The 25,821-nt window shown below is 61.0% G+C and overlaps 1 protein-coding gene across 1 annotated transcript; it reads right to left on the bottom strand.

Moving 5' to 3' along the window:
- Positions 1-35: 35 nt before the first annotated feature.
- PRELP (proline and arginine rich end leucine rich repeat protein) lies at positions 36-12,463 on the bottom strand. Its single transcript, XM_013942008.2, has 3 exons — positions 12,199-12,463; positions 4,744-5,695; positions 36-2,775 (listed from the first exon to the last, which is right to left on the bottom strand). Exons 2-3 carry the CDS (start codon positions 5,678-5,680, stop codon positions 2,597-2,599), a joined length of 1,116 nt encoding a protein of 371 aa, XP_013797462.1. The 5' UTR covers positions 5,681-5,695; positions 12,199-12,463; the 3' UTR covers positions 36-2,596.
- Positions 12,464-25,821: the final 13,358 nt, after the last annotated feature.

Here is a 25,821-nt window from a genome sequence, read left to right as displayed (position 1 = left end):
GGTGAGAGAGAAGCAGGTCTGAGCACAGCTCTGGGTCCCTTTTGAATCGTTTTATTTTCACCACTGCAGAGAGTAGGAGTGAAAATACCATTAAGTTGAAATCAGTCAGGAACTACGTACGTCTGTAGATGTATCTGTACAGTCTACCAGTATATATACACATTATATATAAATATATACATAGGATCTCCGGGTTTAAGGCTGAAACCTGTCGAACCCAATAAAGCCTGCTGGAGGAAGAGTTGGAGAAGAGACTAAATTTTACCAAAACCGCCACCCCTGCATCAGCACGGGGGTTTAACGATCCTCCCGCTGCTGGCTGCGGCCCAGCGCCGAGGCGGCACGTCGGGAAGGCAGGAGGGGGAAGCGCTGGCATTTCCCACGGGCTCCAGGGAGATTCCCATGCCCGCTGCTTTTCCCGCGGAGCGCGACACTCGGTGCCTTATCTCACACCAGGCTTATTTTTGGTGGCTGAACACAAACGAGGCAACTGCTCCTTTAATTGCTTTAATGCTTATTTCAGGTGGTTTTTTTTTTTCCTCTAATGTTCGGCCTTCAATCTAAATCCTGAGAATCAGGAAGAAAAAAAAGAGAATAATCCCCCCCTAAACCCGGACGCCCTATATATGCAGGTACAGCTATCAAAGAGGGAAGCGATACATGTGGAAACGGTGAGAAGGGGGAATAAAAAACGGCTTTTCCAAAAGATTTATTTTTCCCTTTTCTTTTCTTCTCCCCCCCCCCCCAAAAAAAAAAAGTCAAAACCAGACATATGTGGTTGGTTCAAGAAAGCAACCAGGAGGGAAATTTATAGAGTCAAGCAATAAGGGGAGAGGGGCCGCAAGAGCAGAGCGGAGATTTCGCAGGTGTAACCCAGCTCCAGCAGAGCCCGGATTTGCACCCACGTCGCCCCGGTCAGCATCCGGCCCCGGGTACCTAACTGCAAGAGCGAGATTCACGCCGGCATCGCTGTTGAAGCAGCGGGCTCTGCTCAGGGCGCTCACTGGCAGCCGCGGGGCCCCGCCGGCATCGGGGCCTGCCCGCCGCGGGGCTTTCGGCTGGAGCAGCGAGCTGCGGACGGGGGCGACGGCTGCGGCGGTGCTGAGCTGTGCTTCGCTGCAGCGTGGCTGGCAGGACGCGGGAGGGGATGGCTGCGGGACCAGGGCCCGACTCAGCCCGCGCAGCTGGTGGTGGAGCCCCGGGAGAGAAGAAAACGATGGCTCGGGGCAGGCAGGAAGGGTGTTTGGGTCCCACGGAGGAGGGTGCATGGGAAATTGCTCCGGGAAAAGTGGAATCAGCTCTCCCCACCCATGGCACATCAAACCCCAGCTCCATCTGCAGAAGCCGGAGACCTTTCCCCACCGACATCCTTGCTAAATCGACAGCAAGTCCCATTGGGAGAAAAAAAAACAAAAAAACAAAACCCCATGCAACCTCTAGAGCAATCCAAATTGAAAGACCCCCCTCCAAAGGGACCGAGCAGGAGGAGCAGGGCCGCCTTGTGCCGGACCCCGGGACGTGGCTCCGGCCACGAGGTGTCGTTGCCGGCCCTGCCGAATGGCGCCAGGCCCGCGCCTCCGCCTGCGCAAAGCCCTGCTCGCAGGAGCCCGCGCAAGACGGACACGGGGCCTCGTGCACCCGGACACCCGGGAAACACCAGGCTTGCCCAGCCCCACGGCCCCGGCTCGGCGCCCCGCGGCCGCAGGGTGACCGCCGGTCGCCTTGTCACGTCAGCCACGGGACACCCCTGCTCCACCTCCACCACGGGCAGCTTTTCCGCAGGGATGTCTGAGCCTCTCCGCAGGGCTGGTGCGGGAACGTGCCCACAGGGTCCGCCCGGAGCGAGGAGACAACCCGAGTCTTGCAGCAAGTCGGGGGGGCCGAGCAACCCTCCGGCTTCCCCCAGGACATTCGGCAGGGACCCGTTTGTCCCCCCAACGCAGGGCAAAGCTGTGCCCAGTTCCCCGCAGCCCCAGCACAGGGACACAGCTGTCCCCGGGCAGATCGGGCTCTGGTTTTTAAGCTTTCCTGGTTTGCCGGGTTGGGCATTCATGCTGGGCACGGCTGCCTTCCAGCCAAAATTGCTTCATTCTGGAAACGCGTGATAACAGTGCCACAGTATGGCTTGGTCCCAGGCTCCCCCTTTCCTCCCCTCTTCCGTGCAGCTCCCTCATCAGCTCCATCATGAGGCGCTTTCAGCTAGGACAAATCCCAAGCTCCCAAACCTCTGCCAGGTGGAAGGGGAAAGCCAGCCCCAGCTCCAGCAATGGTCAGGTATGCGGTGCCCTGGGGATGGCCAGGTGCCAGGGGGGAAGGCAGGGAACGGGGATCGCCGGCTGGGTACCAGAGGGTGGCACCCACCCCGCGCTGCCCGGGTGCCTGCCATGGCCCGGGATGGTGCCATCCTGCGGACAACGGTCCACCAGGACATAGGTGCCAGGGCCACTAAGGAGGGGGGGAAACACGAGAGGGAAGGAGAGGCAGGGTGGGAGCAGGGGGAGAGGGAGGCAAAGGGGGTCCCAAGTGTCAAATGCCGACAGGGGTCAAGTCTCTGTGCAAAGCCAAGTCCTGGGAGGGGACACATCGCCAGGCAGGGTTAGAAAACCACGGACTGCAGGAGCCGGAAGCACATCATCAGGTCCAGGGGGATGGGGGGCTTCAGGAGGTTCCCATCCAGCCGCAGGTAGCGGAGCCGGGGCACGCTGTCCAGGTCCGAGGGCGAGAAGTCGTGGATGGACACCAGGGATGTGGGGCAGATCTGTGTCCCATTGATCTCTGCAGGGAGGAGAAGCAAAGCAGGAGGCTGTTGGAGGAACCAGGACAGGGACGGCACCGAGTGACGCTAGAGACCCCCCTGCCCTGCTGTCCCCGTCCCCCTGGGGTTCACCCAGCCCGACACGGGGGTTGCTTTGCTGCCGAAAGGGGAACCCCCTGCCTCTTGCTTTAACTCCTAGTGCTCTGGGCATCTCTCTCGAATTTGGCCGCTCCCAGAAGACAGGATGCAGCCCTAAGGCCCCAGTGAGAGGCAAATCCTGCTTTTGTTCAGAATTTAAGTAGGTCACATTCAGCCAAAGCAAGGTGAGGAACACGGTGTCCTTAGAGGGAGAAAAGGGATGATTTCAAATACGAAATCAGGCTAGCCACCCCTAAGCCTTCAAAAAGTATCACCAAAACATGCTGCAGCATCGTTAAGCTAAAGATAACCTTAATAATTGGGCTTGTTGCATGTCACTGAGTTTCCACACGTTTCTCCCCATCACCAGGCCTGCTTTGCAGAAAACAAACCCAGGGATTCTTACGTCATTACCCAACTCCAGGAACTGAAACCTTATAAAAACTAGGTACAAAAAGGTACAAGACAGCTGGGGTAAAACATGGAGCTGGGACACAAGGTGCAAGGCCATGCGAGCTTCTCTCCATGGAAAGTCTAAGCAGGACCTTGCTATGGGTATATGCACCCTGAAGTCAACAGCAGTCACAGCCTTAACCCCAAGGTCCCTCTAGGCTACAGTTTGGTATTTAAATAAAATGCAGATTAACTCGCATTTCACCCCTACGTCATTATTCCCTCGCGAAACAACACCAGCTGCTTCCATCAGACAAGGAATTTGGCCTTGTGCAGGTTTTGTCCTTTTTTCCTAGCATCATGTCTCACAACACTTATCACTTGGCATCAAGGCAGAAGGCTTCTCCCTCTCCCCGGCTTACGTCGCAGTCGGAGACGGTGCCCCGCTACGTCAGGAGCCAGCTTGCTGAAGCTGTGCTGCGATTTTACAGCTGCTCTTCAGCGGCTGATTACTTTTGCGTAGAAAGCCACACAACGTCACTGCACAGTAAACACGCCGGGCACCGGCAGCGCCTGTGTTACACCACTCATTGCTGGGCTCAGTGACCTGCCCGGCGACAGCTTCACAGGCGACCACCACCTTGTGTTGTGCAGGTCCTGCAGCCCCAACAGACCCCACCGCAACCAAAAATGTAAGAGCCCGACTGCTTGCGTGCACTTTTCCTGGTGCGCACGGAGGGTTTCTGGCAGGAGCGCTGCATTCTTGCTCCCCTGCAGATCCTCTCGGCGAGGACAGCAGGTTGCTGGCCCTCCAATGTCAGAAACAGCCGGGGCTGCTGGGAACGGGTCTCTATCTTCCCCACATTAGCCATGTTTACACATTTCACAGGCCAGCACCTCTCCCATGAAATTGCTGTACTTTGCCTGAAATAGTATGAAATTGCCCCGATTGATTTGTCGAGGCAACCTCCATCACAGCCCTGTTCTCCCTTTTCTTTGCTCTGCAAGGCTCAACTAGAGAGCTACGCTGTGTTATTTCTAACCATCTTGACTGCATACTTGGCACCTGTTCTTGAAATACGTGCACAGACTTTCCTTTTTAAATATACATATTCCTGTACCCTGCTGGGGAAGTAAACCTTTCAGTGGCAGGTAGACATGAAAAAGAGTTGCCCATGACAGTGAGGGGGGAAAAAGCGCTGTAGCAGCACAAGGAATTAAGCTTTGCTCTTCCTGCTCCTGAGCTACTGCCCTAGTCCCTGGGCCTCTACGTCCAAATCCGTCCTCCCTCATTAATTACAGAGAGCCACCAGCTCATTTCAGCACTGCAACCCCCTTCAAATGGTTCAAATCCCAGTGAGTAAAAGATGCCATTTTCCAATGAAATGCATGCCACCCCCCAGCATATCTGCTCCCCAAGCTTAACCACGGCCTCCCGACCCGCTACCTCAACTCACTGTCAATGGAGTTGTTATTTAGGTAGAGGTGCTCCAGCTTGGAGCTGATGAAGGGAACATTGGTGAGCTTGTTGTGGGCCAGGTGCAACACCAGCAAGTTAGTGAGGTTGAAGGAGTTCTTGGGCAGCCCTTTGTCAGAGATCTGGTTGTAGTTGAGCCGGATAAATGCCAGGTTGGGAAACTCCTTGAAGTAGTCACTGGGGATGTCCTCAATGTTGTTCCTGTCTAGGAAGAGCTGGTGGATGGCATTGGGCACCCCAGGGGGCATTTTCCTCAGGATATTGTGGGCGAGGTTGAGTTGCATGAGGTTCTTGAGTCCCTTGAACGTGTTTTTGTTGAAGACTCCATCGCTTAGCTTGTTGTGGTGCAGGTCCAAGAGCACCAGGTTCTCCAGCTTGTTGAAGACCCCAGCAGGGATCTTGGAGATCTGGTTCCTGCTCAGACGCAGCTGCTCCAGGTTGGGTGGCAAGAAGGAAGGCACCTCCTTGAGCTGGTTCTTCTCCATGTAGAGGAAGATGAGGTTTTCCAGCTTCTCCAGAACCCGCCTGTCTACCTTCCGGATGCGATTGTTGTCTAGGTTGACCCATTTCAGCTCGGTGGCGTTCCTGAAGGACTCCTCTGGGAGGTCGTCGATGAAGTTGTTCTGGAGGTAGAGGTAGTGGATGCGGGATGGGATGATGGGGACCTTCCGCAGGTTTCGGCTGTCACAGTAGAGGGCAGAGGGGAAGTCTGGGGGGCAGTAGCATTCCCGGGGGCAGTCAGGGAAGATGGAGGGGGGGCCTGGTGGCAGGGGTGGGGGCAGCTCTGTGGGCTCGACGGGCTCAACAGGCTCAGGAGGCGGGCGCGTGGGTTTCCGGGGAGGCTTCCTCCGCTGCCCGCTCACCTCCGAGATCAGCACAAGAACCAGTGGGAGAAGCAATCTGAAGGCCACCTTCATGGTCCAGATATTTCCCTGTGGAAGGCAACAAGAACAGGTGGGTTAAAAAGAGCCCAATTTAGGTTACATATCACTTCCCATCTCCTCCCATCTCTACCAGCTCCGACAGACAAGAATTTACCCCACATCTCAGCCAGGTAGCCCACTATTTTCTCTCCTTCCTCTTGGAAGTTATCTTTAAATCCAAACCCTGTCTAGGCCACAAGTTGCTCCTTGGCTCAGCTTCATTTATTTATCAAAAAAAAAAAAAAAAAAGAAGAAGATTTGGCCTTTTAAAGAACAGCCCATAGATGAGGGAAGAATCACCCTAATCTAAGCTGCAGAAAGCACCTAACCTCCTGAGGGAAGCTGTCCCTAACCAGGTCTGGGCTTTCCATCATTACAGCTCTGCCTGACAAGCGATGTCGGAAGCCACAAGACCTTTCACAAGGCAATTTCTTGTGTGTCACGCTCCCCGCAACCTGCGCTGCTGGCTTACCGAAATGAGTTCGGGGGTAATTTCCTCATTCAGCAGCAAGAGGGAAGAGAGCTGCACAGAGGTCCTAGTACTGCAAAGAGCCTGGGTAATAAATTCGGCAAAGGACAACACAGCAGGCAGAAAAACAGAGACAGACGGAGAGCAGAAATCCCCTCGCCAGCTGGGAAGTGAGCAAAAGACGGGCCAGAAAGGATATTTTCCCGCTTCTCCCACTAGAACAGGAGGGCTTTGATCCGCGGTTCCTCTTCAGCTTTGACAGATGGTGTCACCGACGCAACCACGCTGAGTCCTGCCCCGCCGACGAGCGGACACCTCCAAAGCGAGGTACGCGGCCGTGCCAGCACTGCTGGGCAGAGCCTGGGTCCTCTCCAGGAGCCCTGCTGCTGCTGTGACCTCTCCCAGAAGGATGGATCACCTCCTCGGAAGCTCTGATGGATTAGACTTAATTTTGTGGTTGAGCCAAAAATCAATGGTTCAGTAGCAAATTGGCTGAACGATGGTATCGAGAGGCCAGCAGCAGTTAGCAAGGCAGCAGTGACGGATGGTCTTGTGCTCCAGGGACTAGGCTTTAACGCAGGACAGGACAGCCCATTTCCGAGGCTACGTGATGAAGAGGACACCTGCAAGTCTATGCACAGGCAGCGCTGAAGGCATTTGGCTTCGGGGCTTTCCTGTGCTGCCCGAATAACTGATGTGTCCCCTCCAGTCCCACTGCAAGGTGACGGGCTGGGATAGCTGCCCCAGGTGGTCCCAGGGGAGATGTGGTGAGATCAGGAGAGATCCCTGCTCGCTCCTGGCCCCAGCAAGGCTGCGGGGGGGAATGATCCTGCCTCTCCTGAGCACCAGCACAGCCCCTTCCCGCACCACTCTGGGCATGACTGTGCTCCCACTTCCGCGCTCCTGAGCAAACCACAGAGGCTGCCGAGCTTTTCCCTCCCTTCTGCCGCCTGGAACAGCAGCGATCTCCCCGGCAAGCCTCTTGCTGGTGCCTTTCCAGCTGACGAAACGGAGGCTGGAGGAATCCAGCTCGTTGCAGCAGAGCTCCCCAGAAAGCCCCGCGCAGGAGGTGCTTCGGATGCTCCCAGACTCCTCGGGACCAGCTGGAGGCAGGATGGGCTGTGCGCTTTCTGGGTAGGTGGCAGACACCTCTGAGCGCTCGCCAGGCTTTTTCCAAGGGCATTTGTCACCCAGGAAGGAACAGAGCCGAGCTAGATGTGTGCTTGGGCAGATGGAGGAACTCGGCAAAGATGGAGTGGGAGAAAGAATAAAGTGCGAGGAGACAGGGAGGAGGCTGGGGAGACTCGGGGGAGGATGCACCTCCTGGGCTGAGCGCCTGCCCAGCACACGGCGCTGCCTTAGCATCCGGAGGGACCCAGGGAATCAGGAATGTGCCCGTGGCCAGCCCCGGCCGGCTCTGCTTGCCCAGCACTCGGTGGGAGCTGCTCCGCACCAGCGAACGGGCCAGGCTGAGCTGGGCACATCGCATCCCACCTCGGGTGGCCGCAGGGATATGCCAACGGCATGGCCTAGCGCTGCGCAGGAGCGCCCAGCGAACGCAGCAAACGGCGGTCCGCCAGCAAACCTGCTCTCGATGCTTTTTCCCAGCAAGGAAACGCCGTCCCGGGCGGCCCATGAGCGCACCAGCCCTGACCCTCCCGCGGCAGCTGCCCACCCGGGTGCTGCCACCCACCGCGGTCCACGTCCCACCCTGGGATGCCCGTAGGGACTTCCAGCGTGCCAGCCCAGCTCCTTTTGAACCCGCTCCTCGCATTCCCGGGGCCCAAAGCAATCGGCTCTCTCCGGGGAGAGATCCCATCCTCACCGCCCCAGGCCCAGCCTGCGACTTTCCTTTTTGTTTCGCTCTGCTCCCATCTGGCTCTGTTTAACCCTACAAGCCTCGCGCGCCTCCTGGTTTCAATCAGAGCTCTGGCATCTCGCTGGGGGAAGGGAGGAACAGGCGAGGAGCAGCGGGGAAGCATGGGGCCCAAATCCTGCCAGATATTCAGCTCAGCAGTGCTGTAATAAGTCCCCTTTGGGGATGTACGTGCATGCTTCTGTGTTGCAAGAGGACAGATTAAAGAGAGGGCGGCAGAGAACGGACAAATTCATGGCAGGGGTCTGGTCTACGTGTAGTCCCCTCCCGGCCCTGCGGGACCCGTGCTTCTTGCCCAGCCACGTCCCTCTCTGCATGCACGCGCCCCCCACCTAGTCCCAAGCCCTTTCATTGGCCTCTGCCTCAGCTCCAAAAATTCAGACCTGGGTTTTAACACCCGCAAAGGCAGGGGGGGGAAGGGGGGTCCTGAGGTCTGGCTTTGGCCCATTGCAGCGGGAGGAGGCAGCTGCGAAGCCAGGACACGATATTGCAGCCAGCACACGCCGAGACCTGGGTTGTCAGCTCCCTCCTCTCCCAGAGCAACGCTGGGCTCCGGCCACCCCAGCAGCCGCCCTGGGACACGTTGCGGCGAGGAGAGATGGGGACGGGGCAGAGCCGCGGCTCTGTCGGTCTCTGGGAGCTCGCTGAGCACCTGGCCGACGGGCTCCGCTGCTCCGCCACGCGCTCCGCACGAGGGTTTAGCTCTGCGGATGTTTAGGGACCCAAGTTTTAACAGCGACTGTCACCGGGCCAGAAACTGAGGCCAGAAGCTGGCAGCAATACCTGCCATTTGTCACCGCAGAAGGAAAGTGTCAGAAAGCAGAAGCGATCCTTCTCATCCGCCGCACGCCTGCGGCCCGCTGCCACGTCCCTATGGGGGGACCCGACGCAGCTGCGCAGGGCGCCCCGCTGTCACCCGCCCGGGGTGACCCGCAGGGGCTCTCCCCCGAGAAGCAGCCTGCTCAGGGCAGGCAGCATCCGCTTCCAGACAATTTGCAGGCAAGCAGCTCACAGCCAGCGGTCCGTGCAACAGCCCGATACCCAGAATAACATCCTCGCGACAGGCCCGCAGCTGGACTTTTTGCACCGAACCCGAGGCTGCTGCAAGCTTTACGATTGCCTCCAGCCCGTTAGAGGGTTTAAAGCCGGCTCTCCTTGGATGTGCTCGTCCGCCTGCTCTCTGTCCGCTTTCATGCGGTTGAATTTACTGGCCTGAAGCGCAAGGAGCAAATTTCAAAATCCCACACCCGGAGTGCGCGTGAGCAGCGTCCGCCGCGGCTGCGTGCCAGCCCCACGGCACAGGGCGTGTTTTGCAAATGCCTTCTTTCGACCTTTCTCACCAGCCCCAAGCAGACAGAGCGGCTCAGATTCGGGAGACCCATTAGGAAATCGTGCAACTAGAATAAAGTTAAACCATGAAGCAACACATACTTTCAGGAAACCAAATTGCTTGGGGCAGAGAAAAGGCTGAATCCATGGACTAAAGCAACTTGGACAGCCCCGAGCTCCAGGCTGGGCTGAGCAGCTTGGCCCAGGTGCAAGGCCAGTGCACCCAACTGGTTGGCTCCGTTTTTTGCCCAGGAAGGGGCATCTCATCCCATTACAACCAGGGGTCAAAAATTAGGGGCAGTGGCTGGAAGTTCCAGCCCCAAAATGCCACTGATATTGATGTCCAAAAAGTTTAGTTTTGCTGCATCTAACTAACTCATAGCGCCCAAAGCAAGGGATCCTTTTCAGCCTGTTTCCCATAACCCTGGGAGCTCCGTGCAGAGCTTCTCCATGGTATCTCCCTGTCCCATCACTGCAGGAGCCACACAGGCTGCGAATGCCTGCAGCAGTCTTGGGAACCAGTACGTTAACACACGAAAAGGAAAGCAACCCAAAAATAACCGAGAGGAGCCAGCAAAGCTCCCTCGTTGGCCTCCCTCCGCGTCCGACCGCTGTAACAGCCCGTTAGTGTCTTTGCAAGACGCTGGGTCTGATCAGCCGTACCCAAAACAGGGGGCCCTTTATCCGGCTGCCCTGGAGAGCCGGGCGCGGTGGAAAAGGGCCAAACACAGCACGAGCGCGTCCTCCCAGGGCACCCGGGGAGCGGAGCGCTGCTGCGCGACCCGCCGCTCCCGCGCTTCCCCAGGGAGCAGCCGGGGCTGGAGCCTCGCAGGGACAGCGGTGCATCCGCATGGGACAGAGGTGTCCCACCCGCAGCCCCGCTGGGCGCCCTCACGGGCTCTTTAACACCACTTTCGGGCTGCAAGGAGCGGAGAGGCAATGCACAGCTCATGCTTTTCTCTACGTGCCAGGAGCATTTCCTAACTGTATGGAAGCCAGCAGACGAGTTGCAAAAGACTCGTGATGGTCTCTGCTCCCTTCGGCAGCCTCCTTCCTGCAGGAGGGTCCGCAGGAAGGCAGTCCCAGCAAAAAAAAACAAAAAAAAAGGAAGAAAAGAAAAAGAAAAAGGAAAAAAAAAAGCCTCTGCTGCCTCCTCAGCACAGGCAATTCCTCCATTCCCCCTGTGCCCCTTCCTCCTCCTCCTCCTCCCTTGCTCCGCAGCCCGGACCCTTGCCCAGGGCTGCTCCCAGCACAGCCCACAGGGCTCCTCACCACACACACTGCAACCGGCTGGATGCAGAAAAAAGCAATTTGGGAGAGCAAAGTTTTCCAAAGCGATCGCAGCCCAGCCCCGGGCCCCACGCACACGCTGCGCCCCTCCGAGCGGACCCCTCGCACAGCCCTCTCCCAGCTCCGCTTTCCCAGGGGCGGGAAGCTGCTCTCTGATGCCTTATCAGCTCCCTCCTTGGCCCTCCCTTCCAAGCTCTTCCCAAGGGAAGAGGAAGCCTCCCACAGCTGCACTTTTATCTCTTCCCAGGTGGAAACACTCAGCTGCTCGCCCCTCCGCCTCCCTCTGCCCCGGGGAGGCAGGGACCCCCAGCACCCACGACCCCGCTGCCCGGCTCGGTGGAGCAGGCGGACACGGCGCTTCCCGGGAGCCTCCTCCGGTGGCTCGCGGGATGCCGGCGGCCGAGCACCACATAAGGAAGGTGCCGCGGAGGGTTCCCAAGCTCCCACGTGCCGCGTGCTTTGCATTCAGCTGCCAAGAGGATGAATTTCCACTTTCCACCGTGCGCACGCTTTTCCTGCAAGCACCCAGTTTTCAAACAAGCAGGGCGGGGGGGGGGGGGGGGGTCTGGGGTAACACGAGGCTTTTCCACACGCACAAACCCTTTCCCGGGGCTGTGGTGAACATCCCTATCCTGTTGTTTCCTCCCTGCGCCTCCTGCCTCTGCCGGAGCGGAGACGGAGAGCCAGGTCCAAACCGTACCTGTGGGGTGGCTCGAGCCGTGGTGGGTGCGCGGGAAGGGGGCTGCCCCTGCGCCCTCTCCAGCCTCTGCGCGGCTCTGCCCCCCCCTAAAATCCGTGCGGAAAACCAGCTTGCTACCAGCACCTCCTGGAGCACCGCGACGCGACTCGACCGCCCTCTCGCACCTCGCTCAGGACGCGGGGCGGTGTGGGGCTCCGACCCACGGCGGGGAAACCGCGCAGGGGGGCGAGGGGCTGAGTGCACCCCCGCTGCGGCGTGGACCGGACCCCGCCGAGCCCTTCGCCCCCGGCCGTTCCAGCCAGCGCTTGGGCAGATCTGGGTAGGAACAACAAACTCGCGCTCGGCGCAGGGGACGTGGGGTGACCAGGTGCCTTCGGAGCACAAAACACCAAAGCCGGGGCTCCCGGAGTCCTGCCTCCAGGGGCGTCCGGTCTCTTCCCAGCCTTTCTGCCTCCTCTTTACACACTTCCTCTGCTGCTTCCCAAGGCAGGGGATGAGGGGGTGCAATCAGGGATGAGGGGGTGCAATCAGGGAGCAGGGGGTCCCTGCGAGCCCCCCGGGAAGCGGCTGGCAGCCTCCGCGGCGCTAGCACACACGGGACTTTCTGCTGCCTTTGCAGCCCAAAACACACCCCCCTCCACCACCACCCTGCCCCAGGCTGGGAAAAAAAACTCTTGGAGGAAGGAAAAAAAATAGGAAGGAAAAAAGACTCCAGCTGCCGAAGAAGAGAAAAACCAAGAGAGGCGAGAAAAAGAAAGAGCGGACGTTTGCACGCCGGAGAGGCTGGAGAGGGCAGGAGCATCAGGGCCGGGGCTCAGCGCAGAGCCCGGGGAGAAGCCCCGGCTTACCTGCGCGCTCCTCTCCCTCCTCCTGCCTCTCCCAGCGCCCGGGACAGGTTCTCCCCGGCACGTCGCTGCCGCCGGCTCTGCGGCTCCGCCACCAGCGCAGCGCGCGTCCGCGAAGGCGAGCGGGGCGCGCGGGGTTTTGTGCGAGGGCGGGTGGGAGCGCGGGAGGCGGAGGGCCGGCGCGGGGGCTCGGCGACGGCGAGGACGTCTTTCTCTGGCAGCCGAGGGCTTGGGGCGCCCAGGCGCACGCCGGCCGGCCTGCCGCGGGGCGGGCGCTTCGCAGCGACTCCGGCTGCCGCCGAGCAGCCCCGCTTAAAAGCGGAGCTAATTAATCATTCGAATAAGCCCGGCCCTTGCCACGGCCCCTCGCGGAGGAGCGTGTGCTTGGGCCCGGCAACGCAGCCGACTTGCGACGGCTGCGCGGGGGGCTCCGTCCCTGGTGCTGTGCCACGCGGGTCCCCCAGCTGCGACGGGGGACATTCGGGTGTCCCCAACCCCTGCGAGAGGGAGCCAGCCCTGGGCTGGGCTCTGCGCTCCTGCCGGGCAATGGCACTGTAAAGCATGGCCCGGGTTTTGCTCCCAACCAGTGACAGCTTTAATCCAAATCCTGATGACACTTAAGAAGAAGGAGGAAGGGGAGCAGCGGGGGTGACCTGTCCCCGCAGTCTGGTCTCTCCATCACTTTGTCCGCAGCAGGGACGAGGATGCTGCTGCTCCCTTTCCAACATGTTTGAGCTCTCAGCTGGATGAGAGCCGGGTGCTGACCATGAAGGTCCCATTCCCACAGGCATCCCCATCACCAGTGAGCCCCATTCCCATGGGCATCCTTGTTGCGGGAGACCCCCATTCCCACAGGCATCCTCGTCGCGGGAGACCCCCGTTCCCATGGGCATCCCCATCACCAATGAGCCCCATTCCCATGGGCATCCTCGTTGCGGGAGAGCCCCGTTCCCATGGGCATCCCCATCACCAATGAGCCCCATTCCCATGGGCATCCTCGTTGCGGGAGAGCCCCGTTCCCATGGGCATCCCCGTTGTGGCCGCCTCTTGGACGTGGGGTTTGGAGAGCAGGGGTTTCTCACCCTCTCCCCAGCCAAGCGTGATCTGCTGGAGGGGCCAGGAAACCAGAGCTGCTTTTGCTCATTCACAACCCAAACAGCCCCCAGCAGGGTCCCATCCTGCCCTCCCCACATTTCCTCACTTGGCTGCACAGCCAAAATCACACCTGGGACCCTGCCGCCCCGACGTTCCCACCTGCTGGACTCCCCCATTTTGCAGCTCCCTGCAACCCTAAAACACGTTTTTCCTGGGAGACTGTGGCCTCCCCATGGCCTGGCAGCGCAGCCCTCATCCCGCAGCTAGCTGGGGCACTCGGATGCTTAAAACCCAGCAGGTAGCCCGAGCGCGAGGCAGAAAAAGGAATGAGAGGAAACCACACTGGTATTTCGTGTTGTTTAAACAAAGGATCCGGATGGAGACACGTGTTTGCCAGCTGGAATAGGATCAGAATCAATAGGGAAAGAAAATGTTGTTTTCCAGCTGGGAGATTCACACTAATTGTTTTAAAAACAAGATTCCCAAAAGCCAGCAGATCCTTGCTTACACGTTTCACGTTTTTTTTTTCCTGCTACCTAATAGACACGCAGCTGGTACCCGCCCCCCCCCCCCCCCCGAAGAGCTGTGCTGTTAGCTGGACGCTGAGAAGACCTGGCACAGTCCCAGCGGAGACCGAAAAGAGAAGGGGAAACTGAGGCACAAAATGGCAACTGCTTGCTCAAAAGCCGCCCTGCAAAGCCAGGCTCGGAAAGGTCTCTCATATCGCAGCCTTCACCCAGGGCGCTGGAAGAGCCTGTGAAGCTGCGAACACAGCTCCCATTGCCGGGAAGCGCGAAAGCACTTAGAAAAATCTTGCGAGTACAAATTTTGCCCTCAGCCAAGGGACGCTGTTTGTTGAGTTTTCCTCCTGCAGGAATTTCTTTTAATGTCCAAAGAAAGACGTTCTTTCTATTTTTGAAGGAGCAACAGGCTGCAGCTTTGAGCGCGGCTCCGGCTCGGTCTGGGCGTCACGCGCTGGCTTTCGGCACGTTTGCAGAGAAACCCGGCGTGCTGCTGCCGGCGACGGGCGTGCGGGGGGGCACCTGGTGATCACACCCGCTCTCACGCCTTTTGCCGGGCTCCGGAGGTCCTGGCTTCAGGGCCGCCTGCGGGTTTTCTACCGTCTGCTTTTGCTTTTACGTTTTGCTCCTTTTCAGGCCGCTCGGCTTTTTCTCACTCATTGCTACAAAGGGGAGAGAGCAGGCGGGGGGGAGCAGGGGGCGGCTGGTGCTTCTTCCCCGGGGCATCGCCGCCAGGCTGCGGGGGCACCGCGGTTTTAGAGAGGGGCCTCTGCCCGCCCCAGCATCGCTCCAGCTCTTGCCGCTCGCCCGCACCGGCAGCATCCCGGTCTCCGGTGCCGGCGCCTTCGGTTTTCCCCCTTGCCCGGCTCATTCTGCAGTGATTTGGACCAAAAAGACGACTTTGGTCTGGCTGAGATAAGAAAGGAAATGTTTGAGCACAAAAGCTCTGGGAGCCCGAGCCAGGGCTGCAAGAACGGGCTGTATCGCACACGGGAATGCGAGGGACGGACACGGAACTGGTAAACACGGAGGAACGCTGCCCGCAGCGACCCCCAGCCCCAGCCCGCCGCGGCCCCGGCCGCTCCTCGGTGGGGACGGGAGGTTACGGCGCCCAGCTGGACCCTGCCATCCCTGCGGGAAACCAGCCTGGCCTTAAACCAAGCTTAAATCCCCACGGCTCCGCCAGGGCCAGGATCCTCAGGAAAAACAGCATAAAATGGGTTTTTGGCCAGAAGGAGATTTATTATTTATAATAGCATTGCCTACCCCTCACGCCAAGCCAAGCCTCCGCTGTGCTCGGCGCTGCACAAACAGATGATTGACAGCGTGGCGGCTCTTTCTGACAGCCAGATATTAAAACTCAGAAAAGGGAAAAATAAAAATAAAAAAACCCCCAAGATGCCCCTGTGCTCACTCGCTCGGAGCAGCATGTGCTTTATGCGGAACAGCAAATCGCAGGGTTTTGCAGCAAAGCCTCGACGCCAGCCGGGCTCGTCCCGAGGCTTCTCCTCGCCTGAGCCGCCGTGAGCTGCCCTCTCCCTCCCAGCTCCCGTCAATCCCATCTCCGGGGCCCCGCGGCTGCGGATGCTGATCCGGGTGCTCCAGGCAGAGCCGGTGCCGGGGGACGGGCAGCGGGACCGAAAACCCTGAGCAGGGGTGAGGGGAGCCCGGGGACCCCCCCGAGGTGGCTGCTGGTGGTGCGGGATGGGCCCATCCGAGGGCCGGCGGAGAGGAGCAGCCTCGCCGGGAGCTGCGGGGAGCCGCCTGGCCGCCGGCGACGCTCGGGCAGTGGAGACGAGCAAAGGGGGAAAACACGCGGTGTCGCGACGCGCGGGCCCCACGGACGCCTTGCTGAGCCGCCGCGCGGTGCGGCCGGACACCGCACGCACCCGAGGCCAGGCAACATCTGGAAACATCTGGAAGCTGATGCTCTTTGAGTGAGACCCCCCGAGGGGTCACATCTGGAGGGCAGAGCGCGATTGAAACCCCCTCGGTGAACGCGTTGGCCCAGGTCTCGGGCGTCCCCCAGCCCCAAGTGCCCCCGAGGCAGGAGGACGTGCTGGTCCGGCTCGGCGCTCGGCTTCGGTCACCCCGGCTCCGGGATCCCAGTGTCCGAAACAGTGAGGGAGGGAGGCGAGACGGGGAGGAGGAGGAGGAAGAGGAGGAGGAGGAGGAGGAGGAGGAGGAGGAGGAGGAGGCCTGCCTCGCTTCCTTGCAGTACTCTTGTCCCAAGTACCTGTCCCTCCTTCCCAGGCATGGCCTGTCCTCTCCATCCATCCCCGCACATCTCGCTCTGATCAAACTGGGAAGCACAACCGCCCCCGGACGGCAGCTCACTGCTGCACCCGCCGGGACGGGCCAGAGGCAGGCAGGGAACAGGCTGGAAAGAACAAGCTGCGCTCGCTCCTGGGTGAGAAATGTGGCTGAGAAAGCCCATCGCCCTCGGCCCCCGCCAGGTGTTTGTAAGGAAAGAGAGGAAAAACATGGAATAACCTCGAGTCTGAACACTGCTTGGCTGGTTTGGTCATTAAGTCCACGGGCAAACGTCCCCTGGAGAATGGTTTGGGTATTACGGCAACCAAACACATCCGCTGCCGCAGCAGGGGAACAATTAGGTAATGGAAAAACCGCCTGCAAATCGCTCGAAATTCGCCCCGGCTGTAGGGCTCACGCTGCCCGACAGCTGCCTGCAGCCTCGCGGCCGGAGGGGTGCAAACCCCGCCGTGCCGCCGCCGCATCCCGCCCGGAGCCCTGGCCGCTCCCGTTTTGCCGGGGACGTGACACAACACGGCAAGCCCACTGCCAGGCCAGCTCCGGAACAAAGTGCCGGGGGGCTGGGAGCCGGGAAAAGCCCACCGGAGAGGAAGACTCCCCCCCCCGCTGAACACGGCAGGGTCTGCACCGAGGAGGGCGATGGGGAGGAAGGCTGGGGGTCTGCACCGCCGGCAGCAGCGGGGCTCGCGGGCGCCCTGGGGAAACCGAGGCAGGAGGGAGCGCCGAGCTTGCCGGGCCACGGAGCCAGCCGCCCTTTCCGTTCAGGCGACCCGTAGTATTTCCTGAGTGGTGCCGAGCTTTTATTTTTATTCCCGTTTCCCGAGCCGTGCCTTTCGGCCTTGGCACGGAGGGGCCGACGCACACGCGGCCGCCCGAGCATGCCCGCTCCCGCGCCCCAGCCCTGGCTCTCGCGCGCCTCCCTGGCGCGGCGCACGCTTCCCTCGCCCAAATCCGCCCCCCTGACCCGACGGGACCCCTCGGGAGCGCGGGCCCTGCGCCGGCCCCAGCGCCCTCCCGGGAAAGAGGCCAAACAGCCCCACCAGAGTCCCCCCCTAGGCAAGAACCAGTCCGTCCAAGAGGGGCTGAGACCTTGCAAACTCATTGCCGGGACAGCCTGCTCCCTGCCGAAATTAAAGGCAAAGGGGAGGCAGCGGGTTTGAAGCACGCGCTGTCGGGAACCAGCCCCGCGGCGCGTGGGGGCCCGGCCCCGTGGCGTGCCCCAGCCCCAGCTCCGCGCTCGTGCCGAGCCCCCGGCCCCTCCTCCCCCCTCTTCTGGGCTATTCTTGTGGCTGCTTTAAGCACAGGGAGGGATACAGAATTCATCAGACCTCACATTGCTCGGGGATTAAATCATCCGCCTCATTTCTCCCAGGGAGAGAAGTCCAAACCCCGTGTTATTTTTTTATTTCTTTTTTTTTTTTCCTCTCTTTTTTCCTGCCGGGCTGAGCAGCCGCTATTCGCTCTTGGCAGCCGGGCACCGCGGCGGGGCCGAGGGCTGCCGAACGCAGCAGCCCCCCGGGCGCGACGGCGTCGCAGCGGGCAGCGACACCCCGAGCGGCTTCTCGCTGCCGGGCCCCCGAGCCCCGCGGCCCCGGGGCTCCCCCTCCTGCAGCGCTCTGCCCTGGCGAGCGCGCGGGCGCCTTTCCTCTCCGCCGTCCGAGGCGTCCCGTCCGCGCGAGGGCTCCGTTTTTCCCAGGCTCTCCGGGGTGCAAGCAGCCTCCCGGCGGAGCGCAGGCAGCCCTCGCCGCCCCAAAGCAAACGGCCCTCCGTTAGCCCCTGCAACGTGGCGCGCGTCGCAGACACCGCAAAAATAAAACCCCGTCTCCGCGGCTCGTGCAATATCAGGACCGAAGCTTTAAATGAGTAAAGGAGAAGTGATTCCAAGTCCCGGCTCCCAGGGGAGGCCGCCAGCGCTGGCGTTCAGCCCCAGTGCAGTTCTCTAGGAAGCAGTTGCAGCCTCCTCCCGGGAACGACGCTCCGCTCTCCGAGGTCCCGTCCCACCTTACCCGACCCGGACATGAGCTGGGAGCGCTCGCGCGGCGTTAGGAGGCATCTCGGACCCAGGTGCTTCAGAAGATGCTCAAAGCTGCACGGGGACATGTCAGAGAAGACGTCAAAGCGGCGTGGGTGGATGCGGGACACCCTGTCTGCCGCGGGCCCGCACCCCGCTGGGGGCCCTGCGGGAGCCCTGGGGCTCTAGGAAATCTCGGGGGGGGGGATTTCGTTCCCTTCTCCCACCACCGTCATCTCCGCTCGGCCGCGTGCCCTGCGTGAACGCAGGAGGCAGTGCCTGACCTTCATCAGTGAGTGGTTTCTTGGAGCTGCCACCACCGCCGGGAACGGCCCGGCACACGTGGTCCTGGCATGCCGGGAACGATGGCTGGGCTGGCAGCACTGGGACTGCCGTCCCGCAGGGCTGGATCCTGCCTCCCCCAGCCCCTGCACGTCCACGCTGGTTGAGTGCAGGCGCGCCGCGAATGCCGCCGGCACGTCGCTAAGCCTCCATCCTGCTCCGCGCTGGGACGGGGCTGACGGCTTTCTCCGGCTGGCAGATCCCTGCCTGCCCGCGGCAAGGCTGACGGGGGAGAGCGCGCCGTCCCCCGGGACCCCCGCGCCCTGCAGCGCTCCGCTTTTCTCCCTGCAACGCTCCCTTCTCCCTGCAACGCTCCCTTCTCCCTGCAACGCTCTGCAGCTGCACCCCTCCGACTCAGGTCGCTCAGCTGGCTGCCCTCCGGCAGACACACTTTATCTCGTTTTTGACAAAAGAAGGGCCGGCGCTGCCCTCTTCTCCCCCTCCTCGGGACACGAGGTAGCTGCAGCCCCGGCGGGTCTCCTGCCCGGCGCCGAGCGCGGCCGGGCACGGCGCGGTGCAGACCGCATCGGCCGGAGGGGACGGCCGACACCGCTGGCTGGAAAGCCTTCTTCCAGCCACGACAGCACTTTCTACGGCACGAGGGGAGGGATGGCGGGCTCCTGGTGCCGGCTCCACAGCGGGAAGAGCCGCCAGCGTTGGTTAGAGCAAGAACAAGGGGGTGATTCAATGAAACGCCAAAGGCATGAAACTCCAAACCATGAAAGCAAATATTTCAAGCCGAACGCACAATTAGCCGGTGGGACCCATCACCACAAGATGCCGCTCGGGCCAAGGGTTTAGTAGGGTTTTAAATAACTACATTAAAGAAAAAGAAAAAAGGAGGACTGTCCATATGTAGAGAGACTGGAGACATGTGGGGTGGCAGGAGTCACCACGGGTAGAGACCTTGGCAATCTGAAAGGCGTCGGGAACACAGAGGAAAAGGAGCCACGACGCAGTTCATGGACATCTGAGGACGTGAGCTGGGCTCCAGCCGGCCGGGCCAGCCCCGACTGCAGGAGGCTCAGGACATGCTCAGGAGCTACAGGCGCTTCTCCGAGGATGGGGACGCCCGGCTGGGACGCCGCGGGATGGGGCAGCGCACCGTGCCACCAAGGGCTTTCAAGCAACCGTGGAAAACAGTCCTGCCTATCCCTGTAACACCCGGCTCTCGCTGCGGGGTGGTGGTTGCTCTGCTCCCGGGGTGCAAACAGCTCCCGGTCGACGGCACGCGGGTGCCGGGAGGGCTCTCGGGCTTCGCCGGCGTCCGCAGCGGTGCCCCGAGCCGAAGGCCTCCAGCGGCTCCGAGCTACCGCGGCTGCTGTTTGCAATGGAAACACCTGAACTGTGTTTAGTCCTTCCAGCCCTCTCTTGGTTTTGGCCTTGGTCCTCGCCGCCGCCTTCTCGCCCGGTATTTTTCCTCTCCGAGGGCGGCAGCCAGCAGCCAGTTTCCCTGCATGACACCAGCTGCCTTGGGAACCCAACAAGCTCCCCCAGGCGCCCTGGGGAGCCCATCCGGGGGCTGCTCCCACCCCCCGGATCTGTATAAGTGCACATTATCCCGGTAGAAACACAGCATGGTCCCTTCCACGGCAGGAGCCCTGACAGCCGGCCCCTGCCCGCTCCGCCGTCCCCCGGAAAACCCCAGCCCTGCGGGACGGACCGGCACCTCCAAAAGCGCCTGAGCTCCAGCTGCCAGAGCCACTTGGGTTTTCCCAAGCCGGAGACTGGCAGTGACTCGGGCAGGCAGCTTCCCGACCTGGAAATGGCGCGTTTCGCCCCAAGCAGCCCTCGGAGCCGGGGCGGCAAAGCCGGAGAGCGCAGACAGGCTGGAGAGCACTGGGATGATGGATACGAAGGCCTGAACCGGGGCGTAATCTCGGCGGCTGCATTCTGCTGTTCCTTATTACACCCGCTGCAGATTTGCCTATATTGCTTGGCGGAGACCGCGAGTAGAAAACAGGCCTCTGTCAAAGCCCCAGAGGTATTCGGATAACGCTCCAAATATTACAGCTATAAATTCAGCTCATTTTTCTAGCTGCTAAGAGCTGCCAGAGGCTTTGACCTAATCCCTCTCTAACTAGCGTTTGCGCTGGTCCCGGGCGCCCATCCGTCCCTTGCAGCGCGCCCGGCCTCCTTGCAGGCAAACGCTCCGTTTTCTCCTCCCAGCTTCTCTGCAGGGGTAACCATCCCACTGGAAACCAGCCCTGCCGGGGCTTCCCCCTTCCCTGGGGATCTCCAGCGGCAGGATGCGCCCTTGCATCCAGGGAAGAGTTAACTCTGCCTCCCGGCAGCGCACATGGGCCAGCTGCTGAGGAGGGAAAGCTTCGGAGGCAGCATCAGGTTTCCAAAAACATTCCCGGACTGCTCCTGCGAGGGCCCTATCTTCCCAGCCCCCTCCCCTATAAGCGCCTTCCTGCCTCCCCCTGGGAGAGCAGGGCCGTAATGAACCCTGGATCGCTCCCAGGCTTGGTCGAGCCGGGAATCGTCCGGAGCGGGAATCACCCCCCAGCCCTTCCTCCGGCTTGCACCACTCATCACCCAAATATTTGAGGCCCAGTTGGGCAAAGAGCTTGTTGCACCGAGGTGTTTTGCATGAATCCCCGTGGCCCCGCGGGCGCCTAATTTTGCCCTTCGCAGGGGCTCAGGCACCTCCGCCACGGCTGCCCCCTGCCCGGCTCCAGCCCCGGCTGCGAAACGGGGCGGCTCGGAGGGGACGAGGCCGCGGGAGCAGCGAGAACCGCGTCGCACGCGGGTGAAACGGCGTCTGTGAAAACATCCTGTAGCGCTTCCATTTCCCATTGAGGGAGAGTAAAAATAGGACTGAAATATTTGGATTGTATTAAAAAAGAATGTTTCTTTCAGCCCCCTGCAAACGATTTTTTTTCCTTCACCGGTTCCATTTTATGGGAAATTTGTTTGTTTTCATATGATTTTGGAGTGGGGAAAAAAAGGGCGGGGAGGGGGGGGAACGTGGACTTTCCAGCAAAACAGAAAACGCTGTTCTGTCCAGCTTCAGTCGCTGCCCTCTCTCGTTTTTCTTTTAAGCAGAGCCCCAGCACGGCCCAGAAATGGAAGAGGCAACGCGCGGCGAGAGGCGGCTCGACGCCGTTTCGGCCTCTTCTGGCACCGCCGGAAACCTCCTAAGGCAACTCATCCTGGTGAAACTCCCGGCTCGGGTTAAACAACCGCCCGGGGCTCCGGCAGCGAAGGTTATCGATCAGCCCTCAGGTCCATCGCCCGGTTTGTTTTCCTGGCTTTGCTCCGCTCTGAACCGGTGCCTACGGGGAGCCGGTCCAGCCGTTTCGGAAACTTCGGGAGAAGCTTCTCGCTGATGAAAATCTGAAGAAAAGGGGAGGAGAGGAAACAGCAAATCAATCACATCCCCCCCCCCGTGTTTTCCACCGAGTCGTGCTCCATCCCTTATCGCCCCGCTCCCTCCCAGCCCAGCTCGCTTCCAGCCGTTTCCTGGCACGGCCGCGCTGCCTGTTTGTGCAAAGCCTTCGTGTTGTCCCCTGCAGCAGTTTTCCCTCCTTTGCTAGGATATTTGTCTCTCCTCTCTTGGTTCCTGTTTTTCCAGGTGATCCGGGAGCAGAAAGCTTCCCCTGTCCACCCACTCCTGCCCTTCTTGCTCATGCAACAGGGGCCAGAGGCTGCGATGCCTCTTATCAGCTCCGGCTTTTTTCCCTTTCGTTTCAGGCCAGGTTTAACGAGGGGAGAAGCGATTCAGATGTTCTCCAACCAAGTAGCTCTGCTCTCCGCTCGGCAGCAACCTGGTTCCAATTATTCCCCGGGAAGGAACAAAACAACCCCGAGCCCCAGCAAGGTTTAACCCCTTCAGCCCTTCGGGTAGGGGGGAGCAAGGCAGGACCGGGCTGGCCGGAGGCTGCTGCATGGCCAGGCTGCACCCGAGCCCCCGGGCTGGTCGTCTGCCCCTCCAAGAGCACCAGGGATGCGGAAAGCAAAGCTGTGGCCGTGCTGAAATGGAGGAAAATGGGGGTTTTCTGGACCTTCGCGTGGAGAGTCTGCAAAGGCAGATCCCCCATGGGCTCTTGGTCACGCTCGGACTCGAGGGGCTCCTGGCAGCTCCCAAACCTCTCCCGAGGGTGAAGCCGGAGCTGGCAGCCTGGTAGAGACCTGGCAAGAGCCGTGGGCACCGTCCTCAGTTTGGGGGCCACTAGAGCATTTGGAAAAGATCCTTGTGCTGAGACCGGGCGGGGGGGGTGGGGGGTGGAAAGGGGGTGAGCAAGGCTGCGCTTGCGGCACATGGGGACGTACAGCCCCGTGCACGCCATCTCCGGCCTCGTTTCTCCTGGGAGCCCCGTGCAAACCCTGCCGATGCATCTCCTCCCCGGGGGCCTTCCTCGCCCCGAGGAGGAGCGGGGGCGATGCCGGGCGTCCCACCGCTCCGCTCCCCAGCACGGGCGAGGAGCGGGAGCAGCCGGCTCCCTGCAGACGGGCAGCGATCTGCCGGCGCAGCCCGAGACCCAGGGGTTAAATACCCGGGCTGGTGAGTCAGAAAATCTTCGAGGCAGCCAGAATAGCTGAGTAATTTGTGTTGCTGCAGAGGTCACATCGCCTCCTCGCTTTTTATGTCTGTTACTCACTCCCTCCCTTCCCACTCTCCCTTCCCAGCCTGGACTCTCCTCTTCTCCCTTTTAAACTCACCAGCTCTTTTTACTACCGTTGCTATTAATTATCGGTATCGCTGCAGCCCCTCGGAGCCCCTGGCGGCAGCCGCCGATCTCACTTTGTGCCAGTTACCGCACGGACACGGAGCCGAGCGCGGCTTTCCGTGCCAGCGAGCTCCCGGCCATCGCTCGCCCCGCTCCCTTGCGTCCCACTCGCTCCTCCCTGGATATTCATCGCTCTCCGCTCTGCGGTTGCTCCTTGGGCCTGAACGGCAGAATTTCTATAGGAGAAACCCTGCCGCCGGCTCTGGATCTCATTTTTGCTAAGTTGCTTAACCCCTGAGTTGCAAATCTCCCCAGGCAGGCGCCGTTTCCGTCCCTCCCCGCTGCGTTGCTGCCCAGGAGGCGACTGGAAAAACGGGGTGCAGGCGAATAGCAGACGGCGATGGGGACTGGGGACCGTGCTCGTCCGCCTGACGCGGCCCCGGCTGCCTCCGCTGGGAGCCGCATCCATCCCGAGCCGCGCGGCCCGGCCTTTCGCATCCCTCCTTTCTAGCCCGTCCCTTTGCCCAGCCTGGGGGGGTCTAATCGCACGCCCAGGGCTCTCCCACGCTGCCGCAAGACAAATAACAAACAACAACTGCTGCAATTAACTGCTGCAAAATCAGCAACGAGCTGCTGTAAACTTAGCATCTCCCAAGTAACATTTTCAATAATTCTGGGTCGTTACAAAGCACCAGGGCGGCCAGAAATAGTTCCCTGCATTTAATCAAATCACTTCATTAGGTTGTTTATTAAGCCAGGGAGCTCTGGGAACACTGGGGTTTCTCTGCTCTCACTCAAACAGCCTTGGAGAGGGAATTTATGGCAAACCTATTAAGGCCCAATCAATCTGCTTTTAATCCTTCCTTAGCCTCCGTGGCTGTGCAAAGCATTCCTGCTCCCACCGCCCCACGGGACGCTCCGCAAAAGGGGCGGCAGCATCCCTCGAAGCGCTCCCGGCCCATCGGCCGGGCCGGAGCGAGGCGCAGCAGGGATGGATGCGGAGCAGGCGGTGCAACAGGGATCCTCCCCCCTGTAGCTGCCTAAACCAGCCGTTCTGCCCCAAACCGGGGCCCGGCACCCCTGCAGCCCCAGCCCAGCTCTTGCGAAGCAGCCCCAGGACCCAGCGCGCACCCGTGGCCGGGTGTCCGCGGGCCAAGGCAGCCGCGGCGGCTCTGCCGGTTGGGTTTTCCGGGGAGCTCGGCACGACCAAGCGCCGAGCGTGTCCGAAAGCCTGGCTGCTCGCTCAGCTGGGATCTGAGCCGTTCGGCCAACCTGGCCAGCAGGGTTGCAAGCTGAAAGAGCTCCCCAAACCCCCTTAGTCCTTTTCCTAGGGGATGGGGACGGGCTCCCCGGGGAGGCGCCCGCTGAGGCCCTTCCCGAAGCAGCCGTCCCAGGGAGTGACCCGTGTCCGTGACGTGCTGCTGCCGCTCGTTCCCCTCCAGATGGATTTGCTTTGCGTTTTCCAAACTGGGCCTTTGTGCTTCCTGCAGATTTTTCTAACCCCTCTGTCCTCTCTGGTATTTGCAAATCCTCCCAGTTCTGCATCCTCGGAGGATTTTGCGCATATGCTATTTCCTCCCTCATCCAGCGCGTTCACGAAGCCCTGTAAACACGGCCGGGCCCCGGGGGACGCCACGAGACCGGCACTCGCAAGCTTTTCCAACTTGTGGAGCCCTGAAAACTTTCAAACGCAGGCACAAACGTTTCTATAGCAAATGCAAGCCCGTGCACCCCCAACGTCTGCAGGTCGTGGCGGAAAGCCACTGGTGCCAGACACCTATCTCCCACCCGACGCAGCGCTGCTCATCCCGGGCCCGCAGCGTCCTCGGTTCCCAGGGAAGCGCCAGCGCCCAGCGCGCGCGGAGGCGGCGGGGGACCCGCTCTGCTTCGCCTCCCCGTCCGCCCGCAGCTCCTCCAGGGTGACGGCTGGAAAGGCGGCCGTAACCGCGAGCTGAAGGTGGGAGCTTTCATTGCTCTGCCCGCAAGCAGCGGAGCCGCTGCCAGCGGTTCAGGGCAGTCCGTAACGCGCCGGCTAACGCCATCGCTCGCAGCCAGCGATTGCAGCTGCTCCTCGCCCCCCGCCCGGGGAGCCGAGACGCCGCTCGGAGGGCGAGCGCTTGCAGGCGACAGCGGCCGCGGGCATCGCTGCGCCTTTCCTTTGAAACGTCAGACCTCAGCCCGACGCGCTGGCGGCTCACGCGGCTTTTGCCAGCCCGTTGCCCCCCCCCCCGGCCCCGTCCAGCCCCCGCTGCCGGCATCACGCCTCGCGCGGGGAAGCCTGATTCCCAGGCTGAGCGTGTCTGCACGGCTCTCGGGCAGCTGCGGGTCCCAAAGACGCCTTTTGAAGTTGTCAAAGCGACACGTCCCGGCCCCAGCTCATTTCTTCCCTTTCTTTTTTCCTTCCTTGTTTAAAAGCCTCCCCGCGGTGCCAGGCGCGGGCTGCAGCCGCTCACCCGAGCAGCGCCGGCCCTGTCCCCGCGTGCACCGTCCCGGCGTGCACCGTCCCCGCTAGCTGGCCGCCCCGGAGCTCCTGCCAGGCCTTCCAGCCCGGCCAGCACCACCGTCTCATCATGAATGCATCGCTCAGGGCTGGAAAATAAACGCCTCTCTGTCTCGCTCTGCCTGGGGAGCTCAGCGCCGAGGCTTTAATTTTACACGTTTATTTTGATTGAAGCGGGTGGAAGGCAGAGCCGAGCTGCCAGGGCTG

This window comes from Apteryx mantelli, chromosome 25, assembly GCF_036417845.1.
Source record: "Apteryx mantelli isolate bAptMan1 chromosome 25, bAptMan1.hap1, whole genome shotgun sequence".
In the NCBI taxonomy this organism is placed as follows: Eukaryota; Metazoa; Chordata; class Aves; order Apterygiformes; family Apterygidae; genus Apteryx; species Apteryx mantelli.
Note: the sequence above shows the minus strand (reverse complement) of the source record. Positions and strands in the feature narration are given on the sequence as shown.

Excerpts from the sequence above, each read along its gene's own strand:
- PRELP (XM_013942008.2), bottom strand. The coding sequence starts at position 5,680 with ATGAAGGTGGCCTTCAGATTGCTTCTCCCACTGGTTCTTGTGCTGATC. Across the intron at positions 2,776-4,743 it reads AAATAACAACTCCATTGACA|AGATCAATGGGACACAGATC; the intron begins GTGAGTTGAGGT and ends TCCTCCCTGCAG.